The 22,946-nt window shown below is 47.4% G+C and overlaps 2 protein-coding genes across 2 annotated transcripts; both read right to left on the bottom strand.

The window, feature by feature from the left end:
* Positions 1 to 4,008: 4,008 nt before the first annotated feature.
* Positions 4,009 to 10,533, bottom strand: LOC143362895 (uncharacterized). Its single transcript, XM_076803394.1, has 7 exons — positions 10,397 to 10,533; positions 8,589 to 8,692; positions 8,230 to 8,386; positions 6,263 to 6,385; positions 5,168 to 5,298; positions 4,427 to 4,703; positions 4,009 to 4,348 (listed from the first exon to the last, which is right to left on the bottom strand). The coding sequence occupies exons 1-7, from the start codon at positions 10,531 to 10,533 to the stop codon at positions 4,009 to 4,011; spliced, it is 1,269 nt and encodes a 422-aa protein (XP_076659509.1).
* A 2,466-nt stretch (positions 10,534 to 12,999) lies between these two features.
* On the bottom strand, positions 13,000 to 22,259 carry LOC143362864 (uncharacterized). The gene is made up of 3 exons (XM_076803360.1): positions 22,089 to 22,259; positions 16,712 to 16,789; positions 13,000 to 13,952 (listed from the first exon to the last, which is right to left on the bottom strand). Exons 1-3 carry the CDS (start codon positions 22,257 to 22,259, stop codon positions 13,038 to 13,040), a joined length of 1,164 nt encoding a protein of 387 aa, XP_076659475.1. The 3' UTR covers positions 13,000 to 13,037.
* Between the last annotated feature and the right edge of the window lie 687 nt (positions 22,260 to 22,946).

Here is a 22,946-nt window from a genome sequence, read left to right as displayed (position 1 = left end):
ACGAGCGATTTCCCTTTCAATCGGTTCGCCCTTCGCCGTTCTCGCGATCAAGAAAATTCCAGATCCGCAATTGCACAAATCTTGTCGGCCGTTGGTCCGCTTTCGAGCGGTCGCTCGCATGAAAATCGAGCGGCTCGGTTACTCGGGGGCGGAGAAGGGCCACGAGGGCCGGAAGGGAAAGGGCGAACTTCCCCTTTGGGGTCGGCGCTGCTCCGGGGGTCCCGTTCAAACGTTCCGGTAAATAGAGGGCATCCGTTGAATGATCAAAGCGCGACGTGTAATTACGTTCCACCGGGCGACGTAGGTGCGCGGCCACGAGCGCGTGCACAAGCGTCGGCGAATGGTTCTCGCGTCGCCAGGCTGAATTTTAAATTTCACCTCGACCCGCTGATTTACGCGCGCGAGACCACGCTGTTGCGATATTACTGGAATGATAAATATTATAATAACACGCTGCGAAAACTGTCCCCAGGATCGCCGGACTCTGTTTACTCGGCCGCGCGGATTTCAACGCGCACCGTCATCGCGCCTGTTACACGCTCGAGGGGAATCCTGAAATACCGGGAGGCTGTGCTAGAAAATCTTTGCGTGGGATCGCACCGAAGGGGATACGTAGATTAACGCTTTGTTACCGGCGGCCGGGTTTCACTTAACCCTCTGATGCCCGGATTGGATCTGTAGGACCCCTGGCAAAAATTGTTGCTTGTTTAACACCGATGAGCAATCGTGCCCCCAAAATCCTACAAAATCCCATAAACACAAAGGAATTTAATTTTTTTAAATTTACACTGAAATGAAAACTGCCGAGTCAAAGTTTTAGGTCGTACAAATCCCAATGACCCTCGGTTCTGTATTACGAACAAAATTAATTTTTATATAGTGAAATTTATTTTAGACGTAGACAAACATACGACCCAAAGTTTGAATCTGGTGTATTAAAATTTTCCTCTCAGCATTATTCGCTGTTCAACAATTTTAGAAGTGCCTCTTCTTGGATATTTAGTTTTTGAGTTATTGAATTCCGTTAGACAATGTAAGTGGTCCAAGTGCTCGTTGCATTCCGGGTACAGTTGAGGACGAAATAATTTTGCAATTTTAATTGCCACCAGGAAGGGTAAAATGCCGGCGCACCGGCTAATCGTTAATATGATACGAAATTAAATCGCGTATTTGTGCGACGTTAACGCTCGAGAAACGAGGCTAATAAGAGGAGCCGAGGACGAACGTCGACGATTCAAACAGGGTCACAATGGGGGCAATTAACGTGGCAGCAGTTCTGCTCCAACTTGCCTGTTTAATTGGACATTTTCTTGAGTTTTCGCGTTCAGAGTGCTGCGACGTTTATGCGCGCCGAGCAGCCAGAGTTTTTCCGTACGGTGGGTAGAGATATGTTTCAATGAAAATGCTGGATAGCTGGTGGTCGGATGTGAAATCTGGGTCAAGCAGCTATGATACATTAATAACGTTACAGAGTATGATAACACCCGTGCGCGATCGTTCGTCTATGAAATCACTACAACGGTGACGCAAAAAATTAATTGGGTGCTAAGGTTTTCGATATTGCCGACTTTTACTTCGAAGCTGCTCGGCTATGACTAGCACGAGCTTTCGAAAACTATAATCGAATCGAAGAACGCGCGGCCGCAGAGTTTCTAATTTCATCATTTTTACATTTGAAATGGAAATCGACCGGTGGAAAAATTTAAATATCGTCCTCGAGACTCGCGAACGCGTTGCAGTTGCGAACGCGGAAAAACTGTGTGCGCGTGTCTCGATCGCATGCATCAGAATTTCATTCGGCCGTTGCAACTCAAACGCGACTGTGCATGCACATGCCCGCCATTTGTACTTGCACAAGGGAAATTAAATTCGACGGCCGAAAATGAAAAACGACTGTCACAAGAGTTCGAGTGAAACGTTGAATATTGTATTCACGGGATGACGCAGTTGAGATATTGATTCTGAACTTTCACATTATCATGTAATCGGTGAAATTCGAATTAGACTGTTAGGCTTTAACACTAGGTGTACGGCACCCGTCAAAGTGACAAAGAAATTTCGGTGGATAAATTTTGGTTATTTTTATAAAACGATGTATGCAATTTTTAGTGGTCCGAAAATTACTTTAAAATCGATTACGAACGTTCGAAGTGACATTAAAATGTTTAGATTTGAATTCGAGCTTTATTGCAGTGAGTTGCAATTTGTGAAACAACGTCTTGTATAATTTAAACGACGCACCGGCACGAGTTAGATTTTGTTGGAAACCTTTTGTCGCGAGTTGGACACGACATAAATAATGTTAAAGGTTAAAAATGTTCCTGGTCTGACAGTGCCAGGCTCGCGCGGAAATGAGGCAGAAATAAATATCTGCCGTGCGGTCACGGTGCGCGAGGGAAAGGACCCGGAACCGGAAACAAAGCACGATGAAATTTAAAAGATCGATCTTTCTCGTGAGGGAAGTAACCCGATCGTACGTTACACTCCGATCGATACTGTCTTCCGCGGGAAAACTGGTCCGGAGAATGTAGCTTCATAATCTATGTCCACGCAGACACACACACAGCCTGTCTGTGAATGAGTCTTTCAATTTTATTTTAACCCTCACACGCTCCTCGGAAACGGTTGCGCAATATGTCCTCCCGTGGTTTTCATCCAGTACCGTTTCGCGCTTTAACTTAGCCGGTTCTGTTTTATCTCTAATTTAAATGTCCCGAACAAGTGACATTACAGTGAATTCTCGATAAATGTCAACGACACGAGTCTTGCCAGTGACTTGTATCGTCCAGGAGGACGTCCGAGGCCTCGCGAGCTTCTTGGCCCCCCACGGGGTACACCCCGCGGTAGTGGGGATGATTCCGCGACATTTATCACCCAGGCCTCGGCGACATATATAGAGAAATCACCGTAAATTTAAAATTTAAAATAGAAAATAGTATGAGAGTTCATCAATAGGTCGGACCCATTATTCGAAGAACAGTTTCATTTATAAAAGGTTAATAGAATTATAATTTCGATAATTAAGAAAAGAAGTGACCATGTAGCTTTCGCCTCTTACAATTAATGCCGGTTATTTTTATTCGCGGAGTGTCTTCTTCCTTCCGGGATTATCCTGGCGATCCTCGTTTAATTATCGAAGTTAATCGGCCCCGCTTCGTTCCGCGATACCCGGACGAGCGTTAATCGGTCATTCACGGGGTTAGAGCTTGTCGCCGCGTCGATATAGGAGTGACGCACGCGTCGTTGGTAAAAATGCCGTCATTACGTAAAGAGCACGGTGCTCGGCCGGTCGATTACGTGGGCAGTCGATCTGGCCCCGTATGCACCGATGGAAAAAACGACACACGCGAGAGCGTGCAATATGCATCGTGTACCATCGGCTACACGGTGCCCGTTCGAGCAGAACGCTCCGCGAGAATGTTTATATACGCGGCCATACCGGAGGGAGTCCAGAGGTTCTCCGAGAGTACGGTACCATTTGCGTTCCTGCCTGGCGGTTAGGAGCAATAATTGGCTGCGAGATAGCAGGACTTTCTCGAAAATCCGGTGCTCGAGCTCGAATTCCCTCGTTAAGACCCGAATCCGAGTGCAAACACACCCGGTAATAATTCGCGAACCGATACTCTAATTTCGACAATTACCGATTTTTGATCGTAGTAACGTAATCTCGATGATCTTTCGACTGCATTTATTCATCTCGCAGGAGCCTTGCAGGATTTCTTCCTGCTACATCGCTTATCCTAGCTTAGCACAGCGATTTCTCCATATATGTCGCCGAGGCCTGGACGATAAACGTCGCGGAATAATGAAGCTCGAGAGACCTCGGACGCCGAGGAGGTCCTGCACGATACGTGACGCTTGCAAGACCCGTGTCGGTGACATATATCGAGAGTTCACTGTGTCGCTTAATGAGAGTTAAAGAGACACGTTGATCTCGATCGCCGGGTGATACGCGTCTCGGCGGTAAATAAATAAATAAATAAAATAAATAACAGTCGTGCCGCGCGTTCACGCCTCGTTCTCGTCGTCCCTCTCCGCGATCGGTGGCTCCGTGGGTGGCTCGGTTGGCCATTTTCCTACGGTGGCCGCGGGATCGATAGTCGACGGTGGATCGGTGATAACGATCGGACCAAGCGGCTCGGCGGTTTGCTCCTCCTCGTTCGCGGCGTCCTTGTCCTTGTCCTTGTCGAGGTCCTGCGGGTTCTCGGTCAGCTCGGGTCTCAGTGGCATCGTCTGCGGCTTCCATTCCAAGTCGCTCGTATCCGACAACGGCGGCAGCAGGTCCGTCGACGGGACCATCGTCTTGATTTGGCACTGGCGTCCCATGTAGCCGAGGGGACAGAAGCATCTGCAATCGGGTTTAATTAGTGTCCAGGTCGCGCGCGCATCCGGTAACCCTGTGGAAGCGGATTGTTCGAGGCGTCACCTGTAGTCGCCGTCCTCCTTCGTCATGCTGATGCAAGTCGCGTTGTTGCGACAAGTTCCCGGGTGCTCGTCGCAGTATGTCAGCTTCTCGTTGCACAGATCACCGGCCCATCCCGGCTCGCAACGACACTCCCATGGACGCTTGCAGGACCCGTGAGCGCAGCCCGGATACGAGACGCACTCGGTGCAGTTCGGGCCTGTCCAGCCCACGCGACACCTGCACGTGCCTGGACGACGACAGCCCCCGTGCTCGCGACTGCATCCTTGCGAGCAGATTGCTGAAAATGTCATAATCGAGCTTAGACCACCGGGACAACCTGATTCACCCTTTTGTGGGTGCGCGAGATCCTTTGTACACTCAGCTGATCGGTCCTCTCCCGAGAAGCGTTGCTTGAAAGTAGTGGGGGACATGCTATAGTCTGAACCCGAGTGACGTCACGAGCTATAGTATAGTCTAGCCCAGAGTGTACTATATTCTATTACGGGGATTCTGTCACGATCCTACAGCACGGATCATGACGTCACTAGTTACCTTCTCTATTGGTACGTTGCACCGTGGCCTCTGCCTATGAAGTAGGGGGAATTCGAAAATTTCCATACCGTAAAATAGGGATTTTCTTTGATATGAAATCTTCTACTTTCTCGCGAGTTTGGCTTGCGTAAAGTGGTCCGTGGAAACAGGCATTTGCGTGAGGATTTTTCAATTTAGTTACCGCAGTGCGGAAGTAGGAAATTCGCTTACGTGTCTGGCAAAGAAGACCAGTCCATCCAGGCTCGCAACGACATTCGAGAGGTCCTTGACATGTCCCGTGCACACATCCTGGTAGAACGGCGCACTGTTTGCACTTCGGTCCTTGCCAACCCAGACGACACCTGAGAAAGATCAACGATAAATTGACTCAATTAGCGAGTCTATCCGTTTTCGTTCGTTTGGGACTTACGCGGACCGTAAGACACGAATTTTAGGGGTTCGTTGATTATTGTACGGTGGTAATAAAATAGAATTCTAGTTATGTTTGCGATCGCAAAATCTCCATACTCTTACTTTTTGAATTCAAGAAGCTTCTGATCTTCAAACTTCCTCGTACTTAAAAGGATGATTCCTGAGGTCATTTCAAGTAATTTTTTCCTTTGCGAAAATCTTCTCCGCGGCTTCGTTACCGAGTTATTAACGAAAAGCACGGACCAACCACAGCGCGGCTGCCGGGGGACGGTTCCCGGCTCGGCCAATAGCAGCGCTACGCTCAGCGGGGCCCTGCCGTCGGGCCCGAATCAGTCCGCTGTAGCGGCGCTCTGATTGGTCCGTGTTTTTCGCTAATAACTCCTGAACGAAGCCTCGGAGAAGATTTTCGCAAAGGAAAAAGTTACTTCAAATCACTCGGGGAATCACCCCTTCACAGGAAATACAACATTTCTGGGACAGCCTGCTATTTAGGTTCCGCTGTAATTCCAGGGGTCACCGACGACCCCCGTTTAACATATCAACGGAGCATCCGCCTAAGGATTCCAGATTTAACGAGACGTTCCGCTCACGAGCGAAGCCATCGATTATCCAATTAAGAAACGGAATGACGCGGATCAAGTCATTTTCTGTATCCACCGGCGGCGTTCATTGAAATCGGTGTGCGAGGCGGGGCTCGGACGCGGTTCCCCTGTCGGCGGAAAAGCATCGTTTCAGGGGTCGGGCCATCCACGCCCGTCCGAAATTGCCGGGCTGCGAACGTTAATGGAACGAGGGTCGAGCAAACGGGCGGTTTCATTGGTTTCGATCCGCCGCTACCGGGTCCGATAACCGCTCATTACTCCGCCATTACGCTTCGGCTCTTTGCTCTCGTACCTGCACTCGGCCGGCTTCTCGCAGTATCCCTGGCTGGCCAGACAATCGGCCGCGCAAATCGGCTCCGAGCAGAACATACCTTTCCATCCCGGGTCGCAGGAACACTCGAAGCTCACGTTACAGCTGAAAGTGAAAATCCGCAACGTCAGTATGTACGTATGTATGTACGTATGTATGTATGTCCGGCGAGCGCCGCGGCGCGGATGAAATTACCGTTCCCGATGGACGTACACGAGATACCGAACCGACGGGAACAAACGTTTCGTGTTACCGGGAAATTAGGCTCGCCAATGGCCAAGGTGAAATCAGTATCCGATTCGCGTTAGGCGTTGTTAGACGCGTTTTTCCAAGACCGACCGCATTCAATCGACCCCAGGCTCTTTAGCCGGCTGATCAATCTGCGGTCGCTTTCAGGTAATCGTAGCTCGCATAACCGCTGATCGTGGCAATCGCGAAACGTTCATCGGGGATTTTGTATTGATTTTTCAATATTTTAATGCTTCAGTGGTACAGACGTTTTTAAGTACGTCCAACAATTTTTTAGCGACTGCAGAGATCGCAGAAGTTTCTTCGGGAATCTCGCAATTTGTTTATCGCGAAATAATCACCTGTGAGCTGGTAATTACGACCCTAAAGTCTTATACTGTAGTAAAAATATATTATATTATACTGCATGTTACACAACAGTTCGGTCTCCAACCACAAAGCCCTTGGACACCTTGGGATCCTCTAGGGTATATTCTGGTATGTACAAGTGTAGTTTGGTATATTCTAGTATGTTGTAGTATAGTCTGGTATATTATAGTCTGTTGTGGTATATTCTAGTATATTCTGGTAAAGTGTGGAATATTCTGCTGTATTCTAGTACATTCTAGTGTATTTTAGTATATTCTAGTACATTCTGGTATATTCTAGTATATTCTTGTATATTTCGGTATATTCTGGTATATTCTAGTATATTCTAGTGTATTTTGGTATATTGAAGTATATTCTGGTATATTCTAGTATGCTCTAGTATAGTCTGCTATATTATAGTCTGTTGTAGTATATTCTAGTATATCCTGGTATATTTTAGTAAGTTGTAGTGTAGTCTGGTATATTATAGTCTGTTGTAGTATATTTTGGTATATTCTGGAATATTCTGCTGTATTCTAGTATATTCTAGTGTATTTTAGTATATTCTAGTACATTCTGGTATATTCTAGTACATTCTTCTATATTTTGGTATATTCTGGTATATTCTAGTATATTCTAGTGTATTCTGATATATTAAAGTATATTCTGGTATATTCTAGTATGTTCTAGTATAGTCTGGTATATTATAGTCTGTTGTAGTATATTCTAGTATATCCTGGTATATTATAATATATTATAGTATATTCTGGTATATTCCAGTATATTCTAGTACATTCTGGCACATTCTAGTACATTCTGGCACATTCTGGTATATTCTAGTACATTCCAGAGTATTCTAAAATATTCCTGTACGAACATTCTCAAAGGAAGTTACATTACAATTCATACAGTCCTCACGAATGAATACATAAACGTGTACGTTTGTTCGAAGATCGTCGGCATACTCGACAAAAATTTTACGACGTGAGAACATTTCAAATCGACAATGGATTGTCCGGTAAGGCACGTCGGTGCGTCCGAAAGCCGTCGTTGAAAGTGCATTCTAATTATCGGCGAGCAAGTTACGAGGCGTTGATGAACGTTTGTGAAAATATCGGCTGGATCTCGCGGCATGTATAGAACGGAAATTCGTTTCTCGTATTGATCCATCGCATTGATTCCGGTTTCGCGGCCTCGGTTTCGACGAATGCGGCTGATTGCCTGGGGTCGATCAATCAACAAAACGATTTCGTTTACGTGCCCCGGCGCGGTGGTTCCCCGTTCCTCGTTTTTGGTTCCGGCGCGGCGTGAAAACAAAAAAAAAAAAAAAAGAAATCGAAATGACAAGTTACCTGCCGTGCTGACATCCCGGCAGAGCCACACACTTGTCGCAGAGCTCGCCATAGAAGCCCAATTTGCAGCGACATTCGCCGGGTCGACGGCAGAAACCCTGAAGAGGGTCGCAGCCCTTCCGACAGATTGGCACGTCGCACAAATCGCCGGTCCATCCTGAAGTGAACAAGAGAACGACGAGGAACGAATAAGAATGAGAACGGGAAGAAAGAGGAACAAGAAGAAGAATCAGAAACGAACACACGCCGCGTACAAAGTGGAATGTCCGTGCCATTAGTTTCTTATTGCGCTTTTCACTCTTTCTCTCCTCTCTCTCTCTCCCGCTCCCCTCTCTTCCGCCCACTTTTTGTTTTCTTACCTGGCAAGCATTTTACCTCGCCGGCCTCGTCGCAGACGTAGTGCGAGTTCGGGTGCTGAGATGCTGGTATTTCGCAGGCCTGTTTTTTCCATTTCGGGACGTACCTGTGACGGACAACAACAGCGCTCGCTAATTATTCCAACGGCATGACCGCGAGAAGATAAACTCGCAGATTCCGCGCTCATGATCGGTATAATTGGACACGGGTTTAGTTAATTGGAGGACGCCCGAGATTAAAGTACGCGGGATAGTGGAACGCCTAGGTAATTGGATATGGTGACGGATCGAATAGATTAACTATCGGGTTAATTACTTCGGCCGCGAGACAGACGAATCTAAATTAGAAAGCTTTGAACGCGGTGGACGCAGAGAGCTGTCCTCGGAAGCTGCTCCAAATTGGAAAGCTTCCATCGAAAGCTGCTTTAACCCACACTGGGTCGCGCTTGTGTCTAGGTGAAAATTTTACTTTTGAATCATTTCGAGCGGAAACGGAGGGGGACCCCAATTTTTCCGAATTTAATCCGTCAAATTTTTTTTTTTTCACTGATTACAGTAGAAATTGGGATAAGTGTGCCAGAATTTTTTCGGATTTTTTCGGATTTTTTAAAAGCCGATTTAACAATGATTATTTTGGGAGTATTCAAACTTCCGGTACTCTATCAAAGAACAATAAGAATGCAACGTGGACCATGCAAGTGGCTCTAGCAACTGAATTGCCTGCTATACCTGTTCCTACTTTCCCAACACTATCCCGAATGAATGGCTCAATCAAAGACCGCGCGGCAGGGATGGAGTATAGGATTACACTGGTCATAATGCTGCACTAACTAACGTTTAACCTGATTTCTCCGTAATATATGCTTTCAGATTTCTTAGACATTTCACGCGGGGGAATTAAGCGCAATGCGCAATGCGCTGTCTCGAAATTATGATACCGATAAGATTCAAGAGAAAATATTGGGTAAGAGCGTTGAATATTAAATTTCGACTTCCCATTTAAAATTTATGTTCTTGTCAAGAAATGGCAAAAATGCTATAGATTTCTCAGTTATAGTGTTAAAAACGTCCTAGAAAATTTGGAGTGTTCACATAGTACTAAATCGCAAAAATTTTGATAATTTCATGACGAGTATACACGTCACAAATGTATAGCTAAGGGGTTAACAAGGCAAGTCAATCAAATCACACATATTGCTCGAGCCGTAATTAAACGAAGCCCGTAGAAATAGTAAAATACACTAGTACTAAAAAGATTCAAGAATGATCAATTCACGACGAAACGGGACTAAAACCGCCAAAAACACACGTTAACTCCTAATTAACCCCTCGGGGACTAATTAGTGTTTCAAAATTGATAACTCGGGGCCAAGGTGCAATTAACTTTCGTTCATTATCGCTCGCTTTCCAGAGTTCGAACGCAACCACGAAACACACGAAGGGGTCTACCAAGATAATTCAATAAAATAATAAAATAATCCAAACAATTTCGTAACATCTTCAGAAAGATTTCTGCGTCCTCTCTGAATTGTTAAATGCACTTCCCGAAAACTTGAAAAATGCTTCAAGCACACCTTTACTCACGAGAACTCCGAAATTTTCGAGAACCCGCCACGATCCCGAATCAAATGAAACCCAAAATATAAAGATTGAAGTTTGCAATGAATGCGACGTAAGAAAACTGTTTAAAGAAATACACCTTGTGTTCTGGAAAGCTCGTTCGACGCGAACCGAACGCAAAACCTTTCATTATCTTAATTTATCGTTGTGCGGCAGGTGAGTAATCGTATGTAAAATGTAATTGGCAGTACCTGGGTCCAGCGGCTAATCCGAAAGGAAGCGCACCGAGTCCTAGAACAGCTGTGACGCCGACGGAAGGGCCATTGTTCAGCGTGCCCAGTTCACCGGGACCAATTAGGAGGCTGAGACAGGCGACCAGCAGTATCATCTTTGACTACCGAGTCAAGACTGAGGACGACCGCGTCCAAGGCGAAGCCTTGGATAACGGGACCTTGTTCGAGGTCACGGCACACTTTTTCATCGTGTGCGCCGTGAAACCCGGCAACACAACCGCAACGCCGCGCGGCTGCCCGTCGCGCGCCGGGTTTTTTGTCGACTCACCGACGAGTTTATTATTCGCTCGGGAAAGTTCAACGCACCTCTTCGGGACACGAAGCCGAGAGCCGGCGACCAGTCCTCCCGTACCGTCCGACGCGACCGTGGAAAGGAAATGGCCGTTCCCGGAACTTTCTCGGGAGGACAAACGTGTAAGCCCCTTCGGCGATGGAATTCGAATTCCCCGGGCCGGATCGGCTATAGTCATTTTTACCGGTTTCGACGATCGAATAACAGTTCCACGTTTTTTTTTCACCCCCGTACCGTCGCGATCGCGCCCCGGACGAATATACTCGTTATCGTGGAGGGGTCTAGGGAACCGTTTTATCGGGAGCACCGTGCTCGACGACACGTGAGAAAGCTTCTTCGTGACTCGACTTTGGGAACAACATTGCTCCGGTTATTGTTCACGATGACGATAGAAACCGTGTCACTTACCTCGTTGGACGCGTCCACCGACGAACGAAATTCTTCGGCGGAGTGCTTTCGTTTGACCTCGTATGCTGAAAATTCGGTTGAACATTCGTCTTCTATCTTAAATGGCACGGAGTTTCTAGTTTCTCAGAGTATGCTGCAATTTGATGAGTTTAAACTTGAAATTACTATTACGAGTGCAGGAGTGCAGTCATTCTTTAGGGTGAGGGTCAAATGGTGTATGGATAATTTAGAATTTGGACCAGCGGTTAGGTTAAACCACCGTGAATCTTGAGGAAGGAAAGTACTTACCATCAATCTGCGGATTTTGTGCATTTGTGACGAAAATTAAACCTCTGCAGTCGAAAGACCATATAAATCAACATCCTTCAATTCGAAGCAATTTTCACATTACTAATTCATATTAACAAAATTAATTTCATATTGATATACAAGATTGTGTTACACATTGAAAGTGGTCTAGCTAGGATGAAATGTTTAGATCCACTGACCAAAATACAGTGAATTCTCGATATATGTCAACAAAACACTCCTCGGCGTCCGAGGCCCCTCACGGGGCATGCCTCGCGGTAGTGGGGATAGTCCCGCGACGTTTACCATCCAGGCCTTGGCGACATATACGGAGAAGTCACTGTTTATGAATTAAATCGGTAGACATGGCTCTGTTTTTGAAATCGAGGCCAACAATTTCCATTTAACCTGAAAAATGCGTCGGTCAATTACTATTGACAAAGAATTATAATTATCTATACAGGGAGTTTGAAAAAACCCATTCATATACTATAATAAATTGCAAACGAGCCCTCCGTTAGAAATTCGAGACCGAACCGTAACCAGAACGTAACGCGTAAAGTTTGATTTTCCACGAAATCAATTTCTGTCCTACGGGGTATCCTTTCACAAGGATCCAAAGGATTCCAGCAACGAATCCTCTTACATTTCGGTAGAAATCCATTCGACCCTTTCGGTTTTGAATGAAAAGCGTCGGGGAACCCTCGTCATTCGGTTTCATTGGCGGACCATGACGATTCTCGTCGACAAAAGACGGATTTAAGAGGTATACAACAACGTAGGGGGGGGGGGGGATCAAACGTGAATTCACGATTTTTGGAAAAAAGGTAAAAGTGTCTCGTTCGGACGAACATTGTTGCGGCTGCATCGACACGGAGGCGTTGTGTGTTATCGGAGGTACTTTATTTTATCTTCCAAGGGGACTATGTACAAGCTTCGAAGCTGCCTATTTACAAATAAATACAGAGATTGGGCGCCGCCGTTTTTCTTTTTTTTTTGTTGTTGCGGCGTCGTTCGTCTATTCTCGGCGATAGGAACTCTTTTACAGTCTGTTCGTTGCGCGTTTGAGCAAGAAGTTAGGTACTACTCTTATTACGTACAAAAATACCGTCCGTGAGAGTCTGTACAGTTTCTGGCTCGGCGAGTGACGCGACGCGTTACTTCTTATCTCTAACGTGGTTCTTTGTACACTTCTTCTGCAACGTTGCTGCGGCCTCGGTCCGTTTTACAGTTACCGTCGTTTTCTGCGCCGCTCGCGTGCCTCGAAATCGCTATTTTACAACGCGGTTGACCTGCTTGCGCGCTTACAAACAAATTTACACTTTTCGCGACGTCCCCTCGAAAAAGTCGCGCGACAACTTGTTCGTAAAAATACAGACGTCGCTAAGTCGACAGTCTCGCTTCTTCAATTTTCAGTTGGAAATAGTGAAGCAGTGAAAGCGACAAAAGTACCGAACAGTTTCTCGAAGCGTTCGCGACTTTTTCCGGGCGACAAAGTTAATTTGTACAACGACGGTGGATCCACGATCCTCTCCGCTTCGTCAAAGTTAGCTCCGAGAGAGCTTATCCCTGAGTGAATAATCGTCGACGACACAGCATCGGTGTCGGCGATCAAACTTCCTCCACCTCGACAGCCTTGCTCTTCCTGCAGAGCTTCAGCGCGACGAGGACCACGACCAAGATGGCGGCGGAGACGGAAGCGGCGAAGATGTCCCACGGGTAGAGATCCGGCATGAAGTTGGTCTCAATCTTCTCAGCTTGAACCGAGGTGGGCCTGGTGTCGACCTCGATCGGGAAGCTTCCCGGCCCGTCGTTCGAAGCGATCCTGACGAGATACTTGGTGCCAGGTAGCAGAGAGATCTGCGCCGAATTGGTGTCCGCCACTTGGTTTCCCATCAGACCCCCGGTCTCTGGCTCCCAGGACACCACGTACGTCTCCCGGTTCCCCGATTGATCCCTGTCCGCGTGATCGTTGTACGCGCTGCTGGTCGAGGGCGTGTTGTCGGCTTCCAGCGAGTCGTCGGATCGATCGTCCTTCCTCCTGAAGAAGAACCTCCGGAAGATGTCCTCGGAGATCGGCGAGTCCTCCTGGCTACGCCACTCGGCCAGCACCTTCTCCCCGTACTTCTCCAGGAAGAACTGTCTGACCCGGTTGTTGAACCTGACCTGCTCCAGCGCCCTCTGCTTTTGGAGTTGCGTCTGCACGTCCTTCCAGGTGATCGTCGCCTCGTACAGAGGACCCTCCTTCAACGACTCCAACTTCGGCACCCACTCCTGCCAACTGTAGTGCTCCACCCCGTCCTCCACCGCCACGATGATCCAGGTGTCCGGTCGCAGGCTCGGCACCCGCTCCCCGGGATAGTAACCGTCGACCCGCCATTCTCTGTACAGCTTCCGCATCACCACCGCGACGTCGAACTTGTCCAGGATGATCGGCGATTCTTTAGGCGCCGAGAGCATCGACGGCAGATACTTCTCCTCCACCCTCGTCTTCCGGAACGTGCACGCCGTCTGACAGGCTGGACACTGAAAAATGAAGGTCGAGTCAGGGTCCGTTTCGCACGAAGAACGGCTGAGGCAGGCTCGAAATGAAACATATCGGTGTATTTGCTATTGTTCACCGGTGATTTTTGCGGTTTTTGGATGTTATTACAATTTTCAACGAACCGAGAAATTACTAGGCTCTCCTCTGGAATAGGGGAAGGAGTTCTAACCTTTTCAATTTTTATCTCTTTCTAGTATCGAACCTTTTCTAATTTGTTTGTTGACGTTTTGTTACTCCCGAAGATTTTTCTTTTAAAGCTAGGTGAATTTTTAAGTTGCGGCAAACAATCTTTCCAAACTACCTTCTGGGACAAGCCTACATTTCAAGCATACATTGCGAATACAGTGTTTTCTCGATATATGTCCACAACACGGGTCTACCCAGGGACTTGTATCGGATAGAAGCTCGAGTGACCTTGGTGACATTGTAAACAAAGCTCCACTCAGCTTTGGGGCCCCTCACGGGGTATACCCCCCGGTAGTGGGGACAGGGAATTATATCGCCCAGATATTTGGGACACATATCGAGTGAACGTTGCAGAATAATAAGTGTGATAATTTCAAATTGAAAGAACCGAAGCAGAAAATAGATGATACTTCGCAAAAACCAACATACAAAATTACACAAGTTATTAAAAAGCGGGACATCAGGGAAAGCAGACTTCTAAAAAGTTTCAGATTAAGAAACTCGATTGAAACAATTCCAATCCATCGCGGCCCACCGACTGTACACCGTAAAGTTTTCTTTCGATTATCATCACGGGGAGAGTATGAAACTTTTTCCTCGAGACATACGGGAAAGGGGAGGGTGGCTCGCCAACGGAATCTACTTTGTTTTTCCCGTGCTTATCCGATCGAGGGTCTGCTGCAATTTCGCTTGTTTCTTTCCATCGTCGAGAGAATCGAAGTTTCTGGTCCCGCGGTTATCTCTTGCCAGTATCGGTCCTTCGAAGGGCACATTAGAGACGCATAATTAACGATCTTCTCTAAAAGAGACATTTCGTTATCGAACGGAAATCGCGGGGCTGGGGACGAGAGAGGGAGAACCGGAGAGGGGCGGGAGAGGGGAGGGTTCCCCCGGTGCTTCAATCCAAACATTCGCCGTAAAGCTAGTAGCTGCCCAAATATTTGAGAAAGATTCCTATCTCCCGGAGGGTCGATACATCGAGGAGTATGCTATACTCTTGAACGTTCCGCGGCGCGGAGAAGGGCAGGTCGACCTTCCGTGAAAATCGACAGGTAGCCGTTTCTCAGGATTTTCCCTGCCGTCGGAACTCCCTGCCTCGAAAAAGGGCCTTCCTTCTTCTTCTTTCTTCTTTCCGAACCGGTCGGATCTTCAACGATTACGCACACCCTACCCCCCCCCTCCCCCTCCCTCCCTCCGGCACACCGTGGCCTTTGAAATGCTCGAAGTTAAGGGATTTTTCTCGCGCTTCATCGATTCGAATTTTCCGCCGGTTCGCTACGCCGCAGGATCCGACACGGGGAACTTTAACTCGATTTACCTGAGCGAACAGACCACGGAATCCGAGAACCATTGTGAGTTTCTTTCGGTGGAGCTTGCGTTGCAACTGCAGGTGCGCGACTCGGAATCACAGTACAGCGCGTGACAAAAAGAGAGCACAGATTTTTTAAAGCTTCATTCGCGAAAACTGGTGAAAATACATTTTCCACGTTATTACTACTTTTTGGAAGGTCAATTGATTTCCTCTATTATTTTTGTAACACTATTACTCGGGGTGTCCCAAAAATGTTCCTCCTTGAAGGGGATAATTCCTCAGATCATTTGGTGAAACTTTTTCCTTTGCGAGAATGTTCTACGTGGCCTTGTTAAAGAGTTATTAGCGAAAAACACTGACCAATCACAGCGCGGCTATAGCAGAGGTATCCCGCCTCCCGCTGAGCGCGGCGCTGGCATTGGCCGAGTCAGAATCCGCCTACTGTACCCGCGCTCCGATTGGTCCGTGTTTTTCGCTAATAACTCCTCAACGAAGCCGCGGAGAACATTTCCGCAAAGGAAAAAGTTACTGCAAATTGCGTCAGGAATCACGCCTTCCAAGGAAATTTGGGACACCCTGTATATCTTGAGAACTAGGTTGCATCACGGCACTTTTATAATCTATACTCGTTAACTGTACTTGCATCACATGAATCATGTTGTTCAAACCTCCAATAAATAATTGAACACTACTTTCAGGGAGCACTACAAGTGGCCAGTTTGGACAATTTTATACAAATATCAAGAACACATTCAGCCAGATTTTCAGCAGCTTTTACGATAACATATGTGTCCCAAGTAAGAACCGAGTTAAATAAATTTCCCATAAATGCATTTTTACGATCGCAGTAATTGTAAATTGCAGAATGTAGTGTTCAAATCACAACTGTTTGTTTCTATTTCACAGTCCCTCGAAAACAAGAGCCGTATTTTTTTACCACGCATCGTACATCACTTTTCCCGATCGATACGGTCCACGTCGGGGAACACTGGCCGAATAAAAGGACCGATTGTTACCAAGAACCTAAACGTTGCCCGGGGGCATAGATGGGCAGGGGGGGGGGGCGTGGGCGATCCACAAATTTCCTTGGGACTCCGTGTCCCGTTTCCCGTGTTTCCCATCTCGGATACAAGCCGGCTCAAAGGGGTTCCGCGTGGTGGGGGTGTGTGGGTGGTTAGCGCGGACTGGTGCGTACAGCCTCCCCTAATCCAAAAGCCTGGTTTCACCCGTGAATTTACTTACATGTAGATACTGGTCGCCCTCGCAAATGGTCCTGGTCTTCTCCCACCGGTTCTCGAGGGCCTCGCAGTACTGCCAGCACTGTAACACGGGAGTAGAGAAGAAAAATAAAAAACACAATAAATAAATAACACATGAAAGAATCGAGCGTGGCCAGAGGGAGGGAGGGAGGGAGGGAGGGTGGGTTTCGTCGTTGAACAAAAAGCTCTTGCACGCACACGGGACGCACGAGTAAAAAGGACGACGGTACACGGGACGTCGAGGCGAGTCAGATGGGCGAAGGGCTATGGGGGGGGGGCTGCAAGGGAACCATGAGGGGTTAGGGGGGTGATGAAGAGGGACGCGCGGCTCGAGGAACGCGAAGAAGGAAAGGGAGAATAAGAACCATCGGCGGGACCGTTGAATCCAGCGATTTAAGCGGCTATGAGAGGGGGGGAGGGGGAGATGGAGGAGGAGGACCAAGGGAGGAAAAAGGGTGAAGGCCAGAGAGAGGAGAGAAAAAAGGAGGAAAGACGAAGGGGGTGGGGGGCGAGGCCGAATTAGCTCCAACCTGTTTCAGGCATAACAGGCACCGTCGTTGTTGTCTTCATATTTATTGGGGTACCGTCTCTCGTGGAGCCCTGTTTCTAGATTCTTTTTTCTTCCCTTCTCTTAGAGACCCCCCTCCCTCTCTCTCTTCCTCCTCCCCGTCGCCGCTTGCCGTCCCTGCACGACCACGATCTTTCTCTCTTTCTCCCCCTTTCTCTCTTCCCCCGATTATCCTTCATCACGGCGCGCGTTCCTTCTAAGCCCGGCTGCTTCGTAGAATCGCCGTAGGTCCCTTCTTTCGCGCTAATGACGTCTCCAAAAAAGCAACATCAGCGTCTAACAGCTTCGCGATAATTCCCCTCCGGGCACCGGGTTCCCTTTTTCCGACGGTTTTTAGGCGGGCCCGCGTAGGTCGACCTAGAAGGGGAGCACCGTGCCGTATGAAAATATTCTCGTCCGATCTACCGGGTGACTCTTTTGTCCGACGCACGATTCACCCACCTCGCGAGACGCGAGCCAATTACGAAAAAGAACCACGAAGGTAGGTCTACGAGAAGGTCCACCCTCGTTACAAAAATTTAGCACACTGCTCACTGGCATCACCTACATATGGTTCACACAATTGTCAGGTTTCGAATTTTTAGACAAAAATAGAGAAAAGATCCTAAGACAACACCCTAAGACAACGTCACCCATTTTTGCTCTATCCCTTAAATCAATATAGTAGGTTTCACTCGTAACGCTATATTTCGAAGAAATGCATTTTACGATTACAGAAAGGAAGTAAAGTTGTTTTAGTATGCTACGACTTTATTTACTACACTTTTTATTATTGTCCAATCAATGCCTAACCTACCCATTTAACACTAGCTTTACGGAGCACTAAAAGCGACTATTTTGCATTACTTCATAAAGATAACAAGAACGTGCCACCCAAATTTTTAGCAATATTTTAAAAATAATATATACCCAAAGAAATAAATTTGCTAAATAATTTCTTATGTATGCATCCTTAGAATCTTAATAATACTAAATTAAAAATATTAGAACCCGTCATTTTGACGGGTCCCGTAAATCTAGTGTTAACCTACTCGAACAATTTTGATTTCGCGTCAGAGGTTACGTTAGTCTTAAATATTGCATTTTGAGAATTAAAAATACCTTACAGACTTGTGTAGGTCTGTTCTTTTGATTCTTAAAGTGCAATTTTCAAGTCCACCGTAACCTTTGCTGTAAAATCAAAATTGTCAGAGTGAGTCAGTTCCAAAGAATCGAAACAAAAATGTATTTTCTCTTTGAATAGTATCAACGAGTCTTCCAGTGTCTTCTAGTCTTACAGTGTTCTACCAGCATCTCAGATATTTCGCTGATTCATTTTTGTCACAAGTGCATCAAATCCGCAGTCCAGTGATCAGGTAATTCAGGTTTGGTCTCGTTAAACTACTCCGATCTCGAGAACAATTTTTACGATCGCTGATTGGACAAGTGTAGCAGCGCAGCGTCTACGAGATCGTTATCATGCGTAATCGTCGAGTTAAGAAAAAGTGACTACAGAGTTAGGCTTGTGTCCGGTAGCCTACGCTCCCGGAATTAAAAGCCGGGTAAGATCCGTGTGCGTCAGTGCTCGGAATGAAGGAGTCCAGACCACCGCGAGCCCCCTTTTATCCAGTTTATTTCACTTTACGACAGCCCGGCCATTGATTTCCCGGACGAGGGGACGTCGTCGTTTTTACGACCCTTCGCTGATCGTAATTCGATAACGGTACGATCATCGTCGTACTCGATGAAATTTGATGGAACGACCGACACCGGCGACGTTCTCTCTTCTCCCTCTCGCTCTCTTTGAATGACGCCTATTGAATCCCGGGGAGTCGTTGATTACGATCAACGTGGAACACGGTTACGATTATACGATTATTATCCCCGATATAATTGAATGGTACCTGCGTTCTTAATCGATCGCGATATTTTCTAGGAAAATCCTGGACCAGCCCCTCCCGGAGAAATCGTCGATCTATAATTATTACATGCATCGTGCAATTTCGAGTTCACAGGTGCTTCGCACTTTTTTCCGACCCCTTTGAAGAGCTGACGTTGTTTTTCTCTCGTTGAGGCAGCATTCAACGGGGTGAAGATATTTTTATTACGAGGGATGGTTAATTTAATACTGAACGTTCTACCGTTAGTCATGTGCATGGTTTCAGATTTTTAATCATCGAGACTGCTGCTTCTAAAAATTGAACGTATTTCTTCATTCGATCGGATAATGTTGTCAAAATTGCGAACAATTCAAGTGAATTGCGAAAATTGCCAGCGGTGGATATTTCACACGAGATCTACCAAGTAGGATGATGAACGATGAGTAGGATGAAGTATGAATGCTAGCTATGCCATTGGTTTTTCATTGAAATCAAATTTTATACTTCTGTTGCCTATATTTAAGAATTGAATTAAATGTAGATATACAATATGAATTTGCTTTGCCTTGTAGCGAACTATTAGGGACAAAGGAACTCTAATTATAAAAATAACAAAAAACTGAAGATATTTTACTGCATCAATGACACGTCTGTATTTTGCAAATACTCTGCACATTTTTATTAAAAGCAGTAGTGGACCACAAAAATGAGGTACAAAGCAACTTATTTAATAGTGTAAAAACTCAAGGGAAGTGAAGATTTATAACCAAAAGCTGATTCCTTCGCTTGCTCATTAACAATATGCCTCTGAGAACAAATGTCTGCATGTTATCGCCCCGTGCCTTTCTTCGTGTTCATTCATCTCTCATCCCTCTATCTCGCTCACACATCCACGCGTTCCGCATCTACATTCTTACAAAAAAGAAACTGAAAAATGTTCTTCCAAGAAATTGAGCCAAATCTCCTACGGTGGCTCGTTCGCGACAAAAATGATTACCGCCTTCAAATAACTTTTTCAAGAAGTTATTAATCAAAAAATATAAACCTATCCAACACCCTCCGCTGAGCGTTAAACATAACAAAAGCTCTCCAACTTCAGCCCCCACAAAATGGTCGAGAAAAGACTGAGCTTCCCTTGAACCCGTCTCTCCGAGTACCCATCGCGAACGAAAAACCCCAAAATTATAAACAAACCTACTCGCCCCGTAAAACACAACGTTCGTTCGTGGCTTGTCTCGAGGACTGGATAGCGAAATCTCGGAATTCATTCTAATCGCATCCCCGTGCGTCGACAAATTCTCTCGTTCCGCCATTATCTTCCACCCTCGAGTAAACCTCATCGCGCGCGGCTGAACGTGAAAGAAACACGCTTCGGAAACAATTTACCGTGTCTCCTCGACAGCAATCAGTCCCGATCCCGCCCCGTCCCGTTTACGCCCGATTGTTCAAAGGATAATGAAACAATTACGTCCGCGAAAAGGGCGGTTCGAGGCGAAGCGCGCAAGGATGCTGCGGAGCGAGCACCCCACCCAGGAATAATCGCCATTATCCGGGCGTAAGTTCGTCGTTCCCTTCGAAGGGGGTTCCCCGTCGCGACCTTCGTTAAGCCACCTCCGCGCGCGCGTCCGCCTCCTCTTCGAGAATCGTTATTCTAATGCGTCCTGGGTAAACGAGTCTCGAGGACCTCCTCCCCGCTCTCTCTCTCTCTTCTCTTTCATTCTCTCCTATTCCCCTGGGGCATAAATTTGAATGGATCATCGGGAACCGATTCCTCCTCGATAATAGTCCGCGCGCGCGGAATGCATTCGCGGCTCCTCGCTTCTACTCGCTTCAACCCGCTTCGGCTCGACGCCTTCCCGTGGGTGTACCGTCGCGTCGTCGCGCAAGATGGCATCGATTTCCCCCGAAATTAATGGACACCCCCCCCCCCTCCCACCGGTTGTTCGGCACACAGCAAATGAGCAACGCCCCGAGCGCATACGCGCACGGTGCGTGCACGTTAATCGTGATTCCCATCTGTCCATCTGCGCGTCGGCCCGGGGGATGGGGTGGTGGCGCGCGGTCGAGGGTGGAGCAGGGCGCGCGGGGACCACCATGATTTTCCACGGCGCCCCATAAAACCGACACCGGTGATTTATCGCCGACCGAAAAGAGAGTGGGGCACGCACCGAGAGGAACTCTCCGAAACACGCGGCCCTATATCCGATTTCCAGACGATCGAATCGTCGCCTACTCTCTCTCTCTCTCTTTACGTGACCCCGAAGGGAATTTCCAACGAGAAACTTCTCTTTTCGTGGGGATATTTCCGTGACACATCGGTTTTTGTTTATTGTTCGGCGCCGACGCGGTGACTGTTGATTTTTCCCCGAGCGGAGGATGTTCTCTCGCGCGCGTTCGTTAGGAGCGAGGGAAAACAGCGTGCCAGGCGAACGGGAAAGAGGGTCAACGTTAAAGTTAGAAGTGTCGCGCGGGTGCACGCGGCGCGACGATAATCGGTGACGGGACCCAGCCGGTTCTCGTTCCGCTGCGGGGGGAACACGGCGGAGGGAAACGCGCGGGCTTGCGGAATAGTCGGGTTCAAGATGTTCAACATGTTCCAGAGAAACGCGGCCGGCCGCCGGTTCCCTGCTGGTCGATTTTTAGGGAGGTCGTTCACTCCGGAATTTAGCGCGCCCCGATCGCTTTGATGGACACTTCGCGAAAACGTGAACGCCGAAGTGATCATAGAAGTTTCACGATAACTTGAAAAATGCTTACAGATATCTCTAGGGACGTCCGATTTAGCGCACCGGACAGAAACAATAGAACTCTGACTGTTTGACACTGAGTGTTTAACAAAGGGAAGCACAATTCAAAGCTAGATTAGTGTAGAAGATTGAAAGGATGAGGGATCGCGCTAGGAGAGTAGACAGAAAAATCGGCGGGACACTTACGACGACGCAAGTGGTCTGCTGTTGTCCCGAGTACCAGTAGCAATTTCCGTCAGCGGTGTGCTTCCTCAAGCACTGGGATCTGCACTGAGCGATCCTGACGATCGGTCCTAGATCGAAGCTGGCGACGATGCCGACGCACCAGGCGAAAAAGACGAACCACGAGATCTCCATGCCGAGAACAGTGTGTCCACAAACTTTCCTTTTGGTTTTTCAAAAATCCGTGCACAACACTGTCGGTTCACTTTTCCGGGGTACACACGACGAATTGTGCACTGAAACACACGATTGTCCGTGCGAACGATGTCTCTCTCTCTCTCTCTCTCTCTCTCTCTCTCTCTCTCAAAGAATAGTCATTTGTGTAAACAAGAAACGCTGTAGCGGCGAGCGCGTGGTACGAGGACGAGAAGCAGGAACGCGAGATCCGGTATCTCCGAAATTTTCGAGCCGACTGCGACCCTTCGGAGGTCGGTACCTTCCTTATGTAGCCACGCGCCCCACCATTCGATTTCAGCTCGCCCCCTACCCCCTGAAGGCAGCGTAGCATCCCTTGTAATTATCCGTGGGCTGGAACCGTCTCCCTCGGCATATGGTCGGCCACGCTGCATCACCGTCCTTCTGCCCGAATTATTTCTCTGACGGAGATGTAGGCCAGACCGAGAAAAGAGTTGCCGATTTTTCGGTTTCCCCGAAACCGTTCAAGGGGATAGGCCACCCCGAATGAAAGCAAATTTAACCCTTTGCACTCGAAGCTGTTCGAACTCCAACGCGAAATATTTCTTCCCACCTAGAATATTGGCCTTGTATATATTTTTTCATGTTATAATGTAGAAGTGTTTAGTAATTTATTAAATGCGAACA

The sequence above is a fragment of the Halictus rubicundus genome, chromosome 18 (genome assembly GCF_050948215.1).
Source record: "Halictus rubicundus isolate RS-2024b chromosome 18, iyHalRubi1_principal, whole genome shotgun sequence".
Lineage (NCBI taxonomy): Eukaryota > Metazoa > Arthropoda > Insecta > Hymenoptera > Halictidae > Halictus > Halictus rubicundus.
This window is presented reverse-complemented; position numbering and strand designations above follow the sequence as displayed.